Below are 14,409 nucleotides of genomic sequence, written 5' to 3'. Positions count from 1 at the left end.
GTGCTGGCATAACTGGACATCAACATGTAGAAGAATGAAAATAGACCCATATCTATCACCATGCACAAAACTCAAGCCCAAATGGATCAAAGACCTCAACATAAAACCAACCACACCGAACCTCATAGACCAGAAAGTAGGAAATACACTTGAATGCATTGGCACAGGGTACCACTTCCTAAATAGAACCCCAGCAGCACAGACACTGAGAGAATAAATGGGACCTCTTGAAACCGAGAAGCTTCTGTAAAGCAAATGACGTGGTCAACAAGACCAAAATGGTAGTCTACAAAATGGGAGAAGATCTTCACCAACCCCACATCATACAGAAGGCTGATCTCCAAAATATACAAAGAATTCAAGAAATTGGACACCAAAAGATCACATAATCCAATAAAAAAAAATGGAGTACAGACCTAAACAGAGAACTCTCAACAGAGGAATCTAAAATGGCTGAAAGACACTTAAGGAAATGCTCAACATTCTTAGCCATCAGAGAAATGTAAATCAAAACAACTCTGAGATTCCATTTTACACCTCTAAGAATGGCCAAGATCAAAAAACACTGATGACAACTTATGCTGGAGAGGATGTTGGGTAAAGGAAACATTCCTGCATTGCTAGTGGGAATGCAAGCTGGTACAGCTCCTTTGGATATCAGTATGGTGATTTCTCAGAAAATAAGGAAACAACCTACCTCAAGACCCAGCAATACCACTTTTGGGTATATATCCAAAGGATGCTCAATCGTGCCACAAGGACATGTGCTCAACTATGTTCATTGCAGCTTTGTTTGTCATATCCAGAACCTGGAAACAACCTAAATGCCCCTTGACTGAAGAATGGATAAGGAAAATGTGGTACATTTACACAACGGAGTACTACACAGCAGAAAAAAAATAATGACATCCTGAAATTTGCGGGCAAATGGATGGATCTAGAAAACATCATATTGAGTGAGGTAACCCCGACCAAGAAACTCACTCATAAGTGTCTTTTAGACATAAAGCAAAGAAAAACCAGCCTAAAATTCACAATCCCAGAGAACCTAGACAATAAAGAGGACCCTAAGAGAGACATACATGGATCTAAAATACATGGGAAACAGAAAAAGACAAGATCTCCTGAGTAAACTGGGAGCATGGGGATCATGGGTGGAAGGCAAGAAGTAGTTCTCCGACACATGCTCTACCCTTTTCTCATTATGTAGCCCTGTCTGGTCAGGAACTATAGTCTAGGCTGACCTTGAACTCACAGAAATTCGGCTGCCTGTTTCCTGGCAAAGATCCCTTTCTGAAGCTGAGGGAATGTGTTGGTCACACCTCAGGGAAAGAGTCATGGGCCCACCCGAGCACTTGGTTATGCATTCCCTCAAGGTGGCGGTGCAGGAACTGGCTTTACTCACCTTCCTCAGGGCAGAACTCCTGACTGGTTTGGGAGTCAGAGGCCAGTGCTTCCTTGGTTGGTGGAGAGAGAGAGTGATCTGTCCATCTGGCTGCCTCTGTGTGAAAACTGCCCACAGGAGTGGTCCCCCCAGACGACTCTCCTCCAAGGGACTTGAGAAGCTCTCTGTGGGCCAGTTCCATGTCCTAGAAGAGTTGTAGGGGGGGCGGGGGGCGTCTGAGTCCCAGGGCTAAGGCTCAGAGGGTGTGGCAGGGTGAGCTGAAGGTGAACTGGGGATGGAGCCTAATGGTAGAGTGTTTTTCTAGCATGTATGAAGCCCTAGGCGCAATTCCATATACATTTTTATATATATATATATGTATATAATATATGTGAATATGTATATATGTATATCTATACACATGAACATTTGCTTATCCAAATATATAACTGTCCTGGGTCATGCTCTTTACCTTGAGTCTGTGGAGCTTGATGGTAAGCTGCTCGATGGTATGAAAGATCACACCCATATCCCTGAGGACCAGATTGGGGGAAGAGCCGCTGGAACACATTTGATCCCCAATGCCTCCCCTCTGGTGCTGAGGCTCTGTTGGCCATGTAGGGAGGCTGTGAGGCTGTGAGGGACTTAGGGGTGTCCTGGTAGGCTCAGTGTTGGAGTCCAGAGGTCCTGATGGCATGCTGACATAAAAACAGTTCCCTATACCGATGGCAAGAGAAAGAAATTAGTCAAGCAGACACGTCTAAGTCATTCTCCCAGTCCCTCAGAGTACCCTGTGACAGAACGGGCCAGGGAGGCTTCTAAGACAACCTAGTGCATACAGGCCCATGCTTTTCCCTTTAGATGGCAACTGCTCCCCACCTGCCAGGGGAAGATGCTCAGTGATGAGAATGAAGAAGGGGCAAGATGGAGGTGTTACGCTGAGGGAGAAAGAGAGTGGCTCCCATTCATGGAAGGAAGGGGTAAGAGGTTTGAGCCCCCCCTGGAAAGCAGCAGGCAGCAGTATTTCAATGATGCATATCAACACTGCCCCACATGTCACCATCCCCTAGAAACACCAACTGACCATGGAGAAACACAAAGGAACCTGTAAAGCCATGCAAACCTTTTCTCACCACAGTACTAGAGGAGTGGACAGGATTGGGAAGTGGTTGCTCAGGATGTCAGGTTAAATACACTGGAGTGTGGGCACTGGCCAGACTTTTTTGCTTTCTTCCAGACCCGAGCATAGGCAGAAAGCTCTGAACTGGGCCTCTACATCTCCCAGTGAATGTTTTTTCAAAGCTGGAGGAGGTACAGGTTTCCTTGCTGTCTTTGGGCTCACATGCTACTTCCCAACCATCTCAGACAGCTCAGGGAGCACACAGGATGTTTGTGGGTAAAAGAACTCTGACAGCCAAGGCCCAATTCTAGCCCATGGGACCCCTGCTACAGCCTGGCCTGGCTTTGGCTGTAAAAAGAAGTTGATTACCCGTAGCCTGTGCTCCGCCTTCCACTTCAGATAGCTCAGATTCTGACTGGCCACTCTCTGGTAGTGCAGGGATAACTTTGCTGCCCGCCACCTTGGCTGCACCGACACCACCACCAGGGAGAGGAGAGACTGAGAGATAAGACAAGGGGAAAGGAGGGAGAGAAAGCGCGAAGGAGAGAGATAAAGAAGTGGACATGTCGGGGATAACAAGAATAAAGGAAGAAAAGAACAAAGTGAGTACAAGATTATAAATGGCCCTGTCCCAGGAGCTGAAGAGAACATTCCACAAAGTCACCTTGGAAGAGCAGGAGCAGGTCAGTTCCCAGAAGCCCAGGAGAGGCAGCCTTTGGCCAACAGAGCAGGGGGCAGCAAGGCACAAGGGACTGATGTCAAACAATCCTCTCAGCCTCCAGTGGCCCAGACTTGGTATTACCATTCTGGCCACACTCCTCAGGAGAGCCTTCCCTCCTCCATTGCCTTCCTGGTCTATTCAGGCCTGGCTGGATTTGTCACAGAGCTGCCCACAGTATCCCCAACTTGGAATATCCTCTCTACCACTCTGCACATGCACTTGCTCCCAGACCACCCCCATTTTCAAGAGTCTTCCCAGCTTTGTCTTAAGCTCCTCTGTTCTTAGCCACTTTCTGGAATAACAGGTATTTGCCCTCATTTTTCTAAAACTGAATCTCCTGGGAAAAGTGACCTCTTTCTCTCTCTCTTTCTACTCCACTCCAACTTTTTTCTTTAGATTATCTAAATCAGTGAAGAATAGCAAAAAACTTTCTTGGAGGTTGATCTGTGCTGGCTCTATTATAGAAGGAAAGTGAGGATATACTTTGAATTTTGTCTAAGACACACAGACATTAACTAGCAAATGAGGGTGTTGCTCCTTGCTTGTCTGACTTCAGGGCTCTTCATATCAACATGTCTTTTCCCCCAGGTCCCAATGCCAGTGCTCACACAGGATCCAGGAGAAAGATGGAAAAAGAAGTGTCTCCCTGCAATATTCATCTCTACCCCAGCAAAACTGTGAATACAATGGACACAAAAACATATTTTACCTTTTCTTACAACTTTGTAACTTCCTGCTGGTTCTGTGCTTGAAACCTCTTCATCTGGATTTCTATCCAGCTCAGGAGAGTCCCAGATGCCAGAATTTCTGGTCCTTGGGGGCAGCTGTGCCAGAGAACAGAGAGCCACATCCTCCCCATCTGGCTGGCTTCCCTCTAGCCTCAGGGTGTTGTCACCTATAGTGGGAGCTTGCCCTGGGGATCCTGGGTCCCAGGGGTGAGAGGTGATGCTGATGACAGAAGGGGTGGGTGTGAGGTCATCCTCAGGCTCGCCAGCAGCCTGAGTCTTCACAGTGTGACTGGGCAGCAGGCTACACAGGATCAGGTGCCGCAAGTTCTCCACTGCAGGAAAGACAGAGGAATGGCCTCCCAGATGAAGGATTGAACACAGTTTAGTAATGGGAAAGCTCAGGGGAGATGAGGGGTATCGTTGCTCCTGCCACTAACACGGTCAATCTGCTGCAATCTAAGCGTGGAGCTGCTGGGTTTCTGGCTGACTAGTTGGTATTCCTGCGTACAGCTCCCATAAAGTAAGAACCTTTGAGTAGGTAGAAGGTGAAATTCATATGGGCTATGCTACTGGGATACCAGGGGCCAATGAAAAAGTCTTTGAGGCACTTACCATCTTCCAGGGCAGCATCAGCAAGTCCCTCCATGACTAGAGGGCCTGCGAGGGCCAGAAGGACAGGGTCCCTTGTCCTGATGCCTCTGTTTTCTCCATCCAGGGAAGGGGAAGGGTGAGGCAGGGCCCTCAGCTCCTCTGCATCCTCCTCCTGTGCAGGCTTTTCTTGTGCTACCAGCTGCTTCTCTTGAAAACTCTGCTGGGGCCCAGGGCCTGTTTTGGATGCGTGTGTTAGGGTATGGGAGAGCAGAAGTATGAGGTGAGCCCATGTCCAGCTGTGGACCCAGGGCTTGGGAGCCCTGGTTAGTAAGTTCTCTGGAAGTTCATGGAGCACCTCCTGTGACCCCGACAAATACCAGAAGACAGAGACTGTGCCTGGGATGCAATCAAAATCAACTAGGCAATCAGGCATTTGTTAGAAGGTGTTGAGTATTATGGGAAAAAAAAATAAAACAGATCAGGGTATGGGCATTAGAAGTACTGGTTATACTACTAATTGACATAAACAACAAAAACAGTCATGGGGCAACTGCTGGAACCAAGCTATGAAGGATGCGTGGGACACAGAGAAAGACATTCTAAGTGAAAGAGCATAGATGAGTGACAAGGCAGGGAACTCTTAATTTTAAGTTATTTAAAAATAAAAAACCTCAAAGAGAAGTTACCTGAAAACTGTGCTTCTACATCCTATCCCAAAAGTGACATCTTAAGTCCTTGCATACCCCAATACTCCTCACTCTCTGTGTGCATCTTGCTCTATGACAGTAATCTCTGGCTGAAGCAGGCAAGGGTATTTCTCTCCTAACCTTGTTACCCACAGAGGCAGCAAAAGTTGGTCAAGCTGTCAGTCAGTTTCCTCTCCCATTTCCCTTCTACTCATTTTATCAAGTGGTACCTCTCATACCTCTTGCCCTGATGGACTCTTTCATCATCTGACACCTTAATCTGACCCATACCCACACACACAAAAAGACAATGCTGGTTTCCCACATGATGGAGAGGGGCCTTACCTCCAGATAGTTCCTTGGTTTCTGGTTCAGTATGGTAAACTTCTGAGTCATTTATTTCTACCCTGAGGGAAGAAATCATTAAAGGTTAAAGCAGACCACCTGGTGGCAATTTCTAGCTTTGCCAGCCTGGTCAAGGTGTCATGAAATCTAGTCTGGTCCCCTCATATCTTTCACAGGCAATAAAGGAGCAGGGTGCAAGGAAGAAGGAGCTGGGCCTCACCACCTGATGGGCTGCACAGGCTGACAGTGGAAGCTGGGTGTTGGCTTAGCTCCTCTAGCTGCATTCTATACCAGAACCCTGCTTCAGGGGCATCTCCACTATATCCAAATGCGAGGTGGTGGGAGAGCAGGGAGGACAGAAGGCAAAAAAGCAGAGGCATGTTCTTCCATCTGTTTCCCAATGGTATTTCTCTGTGGAGACTACCTGTCTACCCTAGTGGTGAAAAGGCTGAGGAGTATCAAGAAAGGCAGGCTGGACGGGGAATGGTGCTGGGAAATGGAGGACTAAGCACCATACCTGCTAGGGGTGGAGCCCTGGTAGGCTGGCTCCTGGGATCCTGGTGGTGAAGAATGGATGGGTGTTGGGGCAGCTCCAGGGTGCTTGGTGGCATTCTGCACGGCCTCTTCTAAGAGTTCCATCCATCTATTGCTCGGCAGGAATACAAGCCCAGTGGTGAGAATAAGGCCAGGTACACTCCCTGTCCTCTGTGGACCCTACTGCCAAAAACCTTCAAAGCCCTCTCCATATTCTATCTCAAGGACCCTCTGCTAGGCAGGTTTTCACCTCCATCAACACTTCTCACTGGCCATTCCCCTAGATTTCTATGACTCACAGCTACCAATTACTAGATATTAACACTTTTATAAGACTCATTTCCCCTTTCAAAATGAGAACCCAGAGGGGAAGAAACTGTCTGATTTAACCTGTCTCTGCCCACTGTGCCATGCCACCTCTAGCAGTCAGTGTTGGGAAACATGGGGTAGATATACATGGATTTATTTTACTTAGCCCAGGCCTGGTTACATCCTGGGTGATGGCTTCTGCTGCTCTGTGCCTATGCTGCCTCTTAACTTCTTAGTCTTCCATTCAGGAACTGCTCTGGGGCCCAGTCCTGGTCTCATTGCTCAAATCCTTCTACAAACCACTCTGGTTCCAAGGGGACAGAAGTTATACGGGACCCCGCAATCAATTCTCACATATTCTTGTCCGATGATGTCAATGCAACCAGCTCATAAATCTGGGGAGGGCCCAGTTCAGAAGTACAGATGATGAAGAAGGCTCGCTTATCTGTGTGAGGAAGGAGGCAGAAAGTCCCCAACATGAAGAAAGCACTATGGGATATACCTGGGTCATCAGAATTAATTGGCATTCACCAAAAGACACAGGCAATTATGGGCCCCCAATGACATTTGTCAGGGCCATTCCTACTTCCCTCTTGCTCTGTTAACTGAGGGCTGATGTGCATATAGTGCTTCGGGGTACCAAATCTTTCCATGTCTACCCCATCCTTTCTGAGCTGCTCAGGGAGGTCAGGTGTCATTAATGATCCCAGAGAATGTGGTTGACTGCCCTGCTACCTCAAATTTCTGGGCTCGAGTCTGTGCTGTAGGTGTGGTTGTTTTGAACTATGCTCTGCCCAAGGCATTCTTGCACAAGGTCTGTCCCAGTCTTTATGTCTGCTCCTGTTTCTTTCATTCTTGCTCTGACATCCTCAGCTCCACCCAGCGCACCCATCCCATCCATCATGGTCTTCACCATGGTCCCTTACCTACCCTGCACCCTGCCATCTTGGACCAGATCTTGCTTAGACTGGGCCAAGATAGGAAAGGAACCCAGGACCTCAAGTCTTGTAAAGCTCCAGAATGGGCCTACATCACCCAGTGCTAGTAAGCAGAGTGAACGATGAACAGGACACAGAGCCCCAAGCTTGCTGACTCATGTCCTCACGGTACCTGTAGCCACGGAACGGATGAGCACAGCGTTGAGCTTCAGCACAGGGCTGAAGGTCTGTCTGCTGTCCGCAGAGCCCACAGCTGTCTTGCTGTGGCACTTGAGCAGCAGCCTCTCCTCTTGTCTCTGCAGCAGCACCAGAAGGTCCTCCAGTAACAGCACCTGCAGGTCTGACAATTAAAGACGATCCCTGTTGCTCAGTCACACAGAGGCTATTAGAAGTCCATGCCCAGGACTAGGAGGCCACAGGAATCCAGTGACTCCAACTCTTTTTTTCTGTCTTCCCTTCCCACACTGTGCTTAAGGAGCTGTGCGCTGCCACCCTGCTGCGTATGTTTGCCTCCCCAGCATCCCAGTACCCTTAGAGCAGCAGCTTTTAATGCCTCTGCAGCAGAGAAGAATGAACCCTGGAGAAGCACACTCGCCACAGATTCCCTCCAATTCCCAGTCCCCAGCACATACCCAGGGTCTTGTCTTTGCTGATCCTCCAGGTCAGTGGTCCCTCATGGATCATCTTCCTTGCTGTAAGATCCAGGCTCTGAAAGGAGACACCATCGTTCCATTCATGCAACAAGTTTTAAGAATCACTGTGCATGGACATTCGCTAAGGTGCTGGGAATCAGTGGGTAGGAAACAAGTGTTACCTTTGAGCTCTTGTAGGGGATGGAGAGAAGTCAAGTGTGCTACGGAGCCCTGTGCCTGTGCTGCTCTGACTTGGGATTCCCACTTGGCATACTACATGCCACCTAACTTTCCAAGGAGACAGTGTTGCTTTTCCTGATCTTCTCTTCAGTTTTATTCTTCCTTTACCTCCAGTCCTGCCCCATTCTATTTCTTGAGGCTAAGTTCCAACATCTACTTTTTACTTAGTGAGGCTGTCTGTTCCTGTTAATCTAGGGATGAGCGACATTAACAGGGTGTGCCTCTCATGACCTAACCATGCCACCCTACCACAGACAGGCCATGTCTCTTACTTCTAAGACTCACTGGGCTCTGACTTGAGTTCTGCTCCTAAGGGGGCCCAAAAAGGATGTGTGTGAGGGGCTGCCAGTATTGCAGCCTCCACCTCCTACCTTGAATTCTGCTGCCAAGGGGTTGCTGGCCCGCTCTAGGGCAGTGGCATCTAGGCGTTTCTGGTAGCTCTCTAATCGGTGACGGTTCTCTGTCTGCTTCACTGCTTCATTTACAAACTTGAGAATCTCTCGGCACTGGTCCCGGGCACGGCAGAGCTTTTGATGCTCAGATGTGCCACCTACCAAACGGGGGAATGTGTAGCAGTTAGTGCTTCTGCCCGCAAAGTTCATATGCTCATCGTTCTCCTAGTGTTATATATATGGCTTAGCATACTTGCTTACTTACTATTGTGTGTGTGTGTGTGTGTGTGTGTGTGTGTGTGTGTGTGTGTGGACAGCCACGTCACAGTGTGTATGTTAAGGTCAGAGGACAATTTTGTCAAGTTGGTTCTCTCCTTCCATCTTTTTCTGTGAATTTCTGTTGTCATCATGCTAGTCCCCTGGTTATATCTCTGCACACTGTGCAGAGGCACCCAACAAAGTATTAACTGGTCTACAATCCAGCAGAGCCCTTGAAGGAGCTCACAGTTGCCCTCAAGGGCCAGGCACTGGGTCCACGCTTCCTGGTTCATATAGAGGCCCCAGAAGCCAGCAGTGGCCTTTGTTTCTCTGCTGTGCAGCACTTCATATTTCCAAACCACATTTCCAATCATTTTCCTCTCTGAGACTTACTGTACCCGGACAAGGAAGAAGATCTCAAAGGTCTGGGCTTGCTAAGATCACAAAGCTGTGACGAAGCAAAGAAGTCTGCTGCCACAAGGCACTAGTGAATGCCCTACCCTCTGTGTGCTTGATGATGTTCTCTAGCAGCAGTGGGTACTTGGTGAGCCGCTGCATTTCAGAGATGATCAGGTCTCGCAGCTGCAGCCTCCGGCACTGAGGGTGGCTCTCAGCCTCCTGAATAGCAAGAAGCAGACAGAGGAAGAGGTCAACTAGTGATTGGGAGTTCCTTTAGGGTTCAGGGCTAAGATGGCTTTGAAAATGCCAAGTAGGTCCTAACTCCAGATGGGTCACTTGGAAATGGTGGCAGTTTTTTCTTTCAACATTTAGTGAGGGGTTGATGTTGCCAGGAAGAGCTGGTCAAAACAGAAGGGCAGTATCATTACTATTTCACAGCAAAGTACACACTAATTCTAGTGGGCAAGGCAGGCTTTTTGCCTGCTAGTCTAGAGTACTTCTCAACCAAAGGCATTTCTGGCTCTAGAGGTAATGCTTTACAGTACTGGTGTGGGTGATGTGGGTAGGTCCAGAAGATGTTAGGAGATCTTTGGTGAGCATGGCAGAGCTGAGGGAGGGTTAAGACACAGTGCAGGGTACCTGCATGAAGAGCTGGAACCGGCTCTCTTTACGTTGTTTAGTCTTGATTAGCTCTAGGGCAATTGACTGATAGGAACAGAATTGTGCAGCTACTTGCTGGAGCTCCTCTCGGGCAGGACCATCAAACTGAAGAGGCAGAAAGGACATGGTCCAGGTATCACACTCCTGCCAGGGAGCAGCACCCCTTCCCCCTTGACTATCCTCTCTTCTTGGGTAAAGGGATCTTGCTTCTTTTAATCTCCTCCTTGCCATACCCGAGCCAGCATGAGGTCACTGATGTCTCTGATAATGGGACCTTCCTCCCGGAGCTTCTTCATAGCTTCACACCAGGAATCTGTGGTAAGAAGGAAGAAGCAGAAATGCCTGGGGTGGAGCCACACTGCTAGACATTTTTTAACTAGGAGAAAAGGCATTTTTGACAGTAGTTTCACGGAGAAGTCTGGAAACCTTTACTTTGGATCTGGAGGGTTAGCTTCAAGCTATCTGTCAGTTTCTCTCAGCAGGAGTAGTGGGGGGTTATATACTTAGGGCCTTACTGTGAATCTCTATGAGTTCAGGAAGATTAGGGAAGAGCCTCGCCAGCTCTTCCCGAGGCATTAGGTTCTCCTTTTTCATGCGCTGGTAGAAGATCAGGTCCAAGACCCGGAGTGTTCGCAGATGGGATGCTTCTGTTATAAACAGCTCTGAGCAGGGGTTGTGACAGGAGAGATGGGGGGGGGGGGAGAAGGAGATTAGCAAATGTCTAGAGCAGTGGTTCCCAACCTTCCTAATGCTGCAACCACTAATACAGTTCTTCATGTTGTGGTGACTCCAACCATAAAAATATTTTGTTGTTATTTCATAACTATAATTTTTATACTGTTATAAGTCATAGTGTAAATATCTGATATGAGATCCCTCAAAGGGGTTAAGACCCACTGATCTAGAGTCACTACTCTTTGGGGAAGTGGAATGTTGGCTTCTCTACGCTTGACTAAGCACTAATAAGGTGACCTGGAGAAGCTCTCCTACCCACATAAGCATGAGTGGAGATGAGGGAAGCAAGGGAGGTTCTCACCATTGATGACCTCTTGTCGGTCAATCTCCTTCTGTGTCAGTCCTGCCACCACGTCCTTGCCTACTGTATGCTGCCAGTTTTGGACATCTGGCTCTGGCTCAAGGTCAGACAGCTGGCCCAGATCATCCTCCAGAAGGTGGGGAAGGACAACATCTGTACAGAACCCCAGATTGGGGGACTCAATGCTCCTAAAGAAAACGGGGAGCTCAGCTTTACTAGCGGGTAACTTACATTCAAGGTTGTCCGTCACTCTCTTATTCAACCTGCTTTTACCAGGCCCATGGAGAAGAGATGCACATCTAGCCATGCCTAGATGTGTGAAGGTGGCTGAACGCAGATGTGCCACAGTGCTCACCACTTACCTGCGGCCCATTTTAGGTGTGAAGGGAGGGGTTGGATTCTCAAGAGACCTAAGGAGAAAATACCAACTCTGAATATATAATTATAATCATAATAATAGTAACAACAACAACAATATATCTAACCACACTAGCATCGGGTACGTATAGTCACTGGAGGTTACTCGCCTGGTGGAGAGGCTGGAGGCAGAGGACGAGGCTGACTGATGAAGGCGAGTGGCCTCAGCAGCAGCATCCATGTCAACATCACTTCGAGATCTGGGCACATTCTCTGCTTTTCGAGATCGCTTCATCTCTTCCCGGCCCTTGAGGCTCTCAGAGCGGCCCAGGCGAATCTCTGAGCGTGAACTGCTAAGGAGGGACAGGAAACTTTGAGATGTGATATTGTGGCTAGCTTTTACCTGTTATCCAACTCCAAAGGTGCCTCAAAATCACAGGTTTTTCTACCTGGCCCTGAAAGGCTCAAACATGAAGGCCCATAAGCTACACAATGACAAGCCACTCTGGCTGCTCTACAGACTCGTGGCTTTCCTCAGTGGGCTTCCTGGATAGTTTCTCTTCTTCACCTTAAGCTAAGACAGTGGTTCTCAACTTTCCCAATGCTGTGACCCTTTAATACAGTTCAAGTTGTGGTGACCCCCAATCATAAAATTATTTTTATTGCTACTTCATAACTGTTATGGATTGTAAATATCCGATATGTGACACCCGTGAAAGGGTTATTCAACTCCCAAAGGGGTTGTAACCCACAGGCTAAGAGAATCAGTTTTGTGATGTGTTCAGATGCCTAAGGCACCATGATCCTTTTAGAAGACCCATAAGGTCCACTGCCCTGGAGGCCATCCCATGGTCAGTACACCTTGCCAGTTTTGGGCCAGCTACCCTCTTCTCTGACTCTTGAGGTGGGTCTTTCTCTGAGGGAGGAATAGCTGGTTCCTACACTTTGGCTGTCAGAAGATGTTGTCTGCTGTAGGATTCTTACTCCAGCTGTGATGTAGATTTCTCCTTTCCTACTCTGACAGCACCCTTCCTAAGCTTCTATTTCCTTTCCAGGGAGACATGGCTGGGGAAGATGCTTCCAGGGCTTGGTTACAGATAGGCAGAGGTTCATCCCTGGATGTCCTGCGTGGCTAACAAGCACTCTTGGGGTTTGGTGAGATGCTGACAACTGAGGACTGATATCTGTTGAGTCTGCAGTGCCATCAGGCTCAACACACCCAACATCTCTGATCCCTAGATGCCCCTAGATGCACCACTAGGCCCTGCTGGGATGTCCCTTTGTTAATAATCTATATCCTGTTCTGTGTCTGGAATCACAGAAGGCCTTGAACTGTCTAGAGAGCGCTTAACAGCAGTGGGCTGTTGCAGCAGGGAGCCAAGTACCTGAGTCTTAATTTACACCTACTCTAAAGGCCGGAGGATTCAACACAGAGTTTACCTCTTGAGGACCCAAATTTGTCTTTAGGGTTTGCAAACAACTTGACAACTGATGTCTTACTGAAGTTACTCCTCAGCAATCTACAAGAACAATTCTAATCCAGATCAGCTCACACTGTTCTCTGTGTCCTCAGCCACCACTACAAACCTCTTCCAGTAGGGTTAGAGGGCTACAAACCTTTGTAACTTCCTAGAAGAACCCTTGGGCACTCAACACCAAGCATCTACACAGCCTAAACTGTCTTCCTGTGCATACTACTCTCCCAAGATTGCCACAGAGTTTACAAATAAAGTTCAAAGGCTTCTGCTTAGAATAGCTTTAGGATTTTGGTGAACGTCTTAGGTAGAGCAATTTTACCTAGTAAGGCCAAGAGAGCAAGTCTGTAAGTGTTTTCAAATGTTTTTTCAAGGTATTGACATCTCCCAAATGTAAAATATTTGACATGTCCAAATTATCACACCTGTCTCATAGCAATTATGTAATTTGTATCTAATTTATCTACAAATGTTAAGCTCAACCTCTCTCCACAGTACAAATCTCCAAAGTTTATTGTCCCAAAATCTGTCAACTCTTACTATGGCTAAATCCTTTGACATGAACTAAATTTATGAAGGGCTAATATAAAACTGAAAGAATAAACTTGCATTTCAGCCAGAATGTCTGGCTTGGCGCTGATGGTTATTTAAAAGGCAAATGATTAGAACACCAATACTTTTTCCTCTGGACTTGCCTCTCTGCCTACTTCTATTTCTCAGTGGCTTTCAAATTTGATTGTACAATGGGATTATTTTCCTATACAAAAGGCTGCAGTACTGTACCTCAAGAATGACTTGAGGAATCTGCACAGACATTTCTGACTACAGGCAATCTTTATTTTAAAGACAGCTGTAGCCATGACGTGACCACCTTCATGCCAGTCAGGAGCATGTGTTAAACCACACAAACATCCTTGTTAGAACCTGATACCTAACAGAGATGCAGAAAATGAGACAGCACCATCCCCATCCCCACCCTTTGTGAGATAGGGTCTTACTTTATAGCCTAGGCTGGCATTGAACTCCTAGTGATCCTCCTGTCTCAGTCTCTGGAGTACCGAGATTACAGACATGTGTCACCTGCCCTCTTTTTCTTTTTGAAGGGAAGAATCATCTGTCTTGAGCCAACTGACTTTATGGTCTGCTGAGACAGATGACTCATTTCCACCTATTGCTTGTCTTTAAAAGCATCAGCAGAAAAACATTTTCAAGCTTTTTAAAAAATTATTATTTTATTTTCAGAGACAAGGTAGACCAAGATGGCCTGGAACTCACAGAGGTCCTCCTGCCTGTGCCTCCTGGCTGGGTGAGATTAGAGGTGTGTGGCATCTCACCTAGCTTAGAGCTTTCTTACAAAGACTTTCTTGTGCCTCTCTTGGCCTTCATTCTTCCTGACTGGCTGCTGGATAAAATAATGCAGCTCCATTTTGGGATGGAACTGCTCAGTAGTTGTGGGTCAGCCTAAAGGTTGCCTTCATGAGCTTCCACTGGCCCAGTTCCCAACACATTATACTTCCTGCAGTCACTTAGAGTGGGCAGGCTCTACTCGTGACCTCACAGTACAGTGGAGAGGATCAAGGCAGTGGGAATTAAACCCTAGTGCT

At 47.5% G+C, this 14,409-nt stretch overlaps 2 protein-coding genes across 16 annotated transcripts in view; one reads left to right on the top strand and one right to left on the bottom strand.

The window, feature by feature from the left end:
- Lrrc71 (leucine rich repeat containing 71) overlaps nucleotides 1-3,928 on the top strand; it is a 15,444-nt gene extending 11,516 nt beyond the window's left edge. For both annotated transcript variants that reach the window (XM_050118794.1, XM_050118792.1), the window contains exons 16-17: nucleotides 2,246-2,695; nucleotides 2,938-3,928. The gene's annotated coding sequence lies outside the window, so the exon portion shown is untranslated. The remainder of the gene's footprint in view (nucleotides 1-2,245; nucleotides 2,696-2,937) is intronic.
- The window catches only part of Arhgef11 (Rho guanine nucleotide exchange factor 11), a 131,682-nt gene that overhangs the window by 2,143 nt on the left and 115,130 nt on the right, over nucleotides 1-14,409 (bottom strand). For 7 of the 14 annotated variants that reach the window (XM_050118776.1, XM_050118779.1, XM_050118784.1 and 4 more), the window contains 18 exons: nucleotides 11,501-11,680; nucleotides 11,336-11,383; nucleotides 10,974-11,161; nucleotides 10,453-10,599; nucleotides 10,171-10,250; nucleotides 9,917-10,042; nucleotides 9,379-9,496; nucleotides 8,600-8,778; nucleotides 7,989-8,064; nucleotides 7,529-7,696; nucleotides 6,773-6,863; nucleotides 6,093-6,218; nucleotides 5,576-5,637; nucleotides 4,566-4,778; nucleotides 3,935-4,285; nucleotides 2,874-3,002; nucleotides 1,857-2,101; nucleotides 1,406-1,589 (listed from right to left, as the gene is read on the bottom strand). In XM_050118776.1, coding sequence (XP_049974733.1) covers nucleotides 1,406-1,589; nucleotides 1,857-2,101; nucleotides 2,874-3,002; nucleotides 3,935-4,285; nucleotides 4,566-4,778; nucleotides 5,576-5,637; nucleotides 6,093-6,218; nucleotides 6,773-6,863; nucleotides 7,529-7,696; nucleotides 7,989-8,064; nucleotides 8,600-8,778; nucleotides 9,379-9,496; nucleotides 9,917-10,042; nucleotides 10,171-10,250; nucleotides 10,453-10,599; nucleotides 10,974-11,161; nucleotides 11,336-11,383; nucleotides 11,501-11,680 — 2,711 coding nt within the window. Of the gene's footprint in view, nucleotides 1-1,405; nucleotides 1,590-1,856; nucleotides 2,102-2,873; nucleotides 3,003-3,934; nucleotides 4,286-4,565; nucleotides 4,779-5,575; nucleotides 5,638-6,092; nucleotides 6,219-6,772; nucleotides 6,864-7,528; nucleotides 7,697-7,988; nucleotides 8,065-8,599; nucleotides 8,779-9,378; nucleotides 9,497-9,916; nucleotides 10,043-10,170; nucleotides 10,251-10,452; nucleotides 10,600-10,973; nucleotides 11,162-11,335; nucleotides 11,384-11,500; nucleotides 11,684-14,409 lie in introns of all 14 variants that reach the window. The other 7 variants (XM_050118775.1, XM_050118780.1, XM_050118778.1 and 4 more) reach the window with 2 other exon arrangements.

This window comes from Alexandromys fortis, unplaced genomic scaffold, assembly GCF_014885135.2.
Source record: "Alexandromys fortis isolate MF-2015 unplaced genomic scaffold, M_Fortis_MF-2015_v1.1 scaffold_152, whole genome shotgun sequence".
In the NCBI taxonomy this organism is placed as follows: Eukaryota; Metazoa; Chordata; class Mammalia; order Rodentia; family Cricetidae; genus Alexandromys; species Alexandromys fortis.
This window is presented reverse-complemented; position numbering and strand designations above follow the sequence as displayed.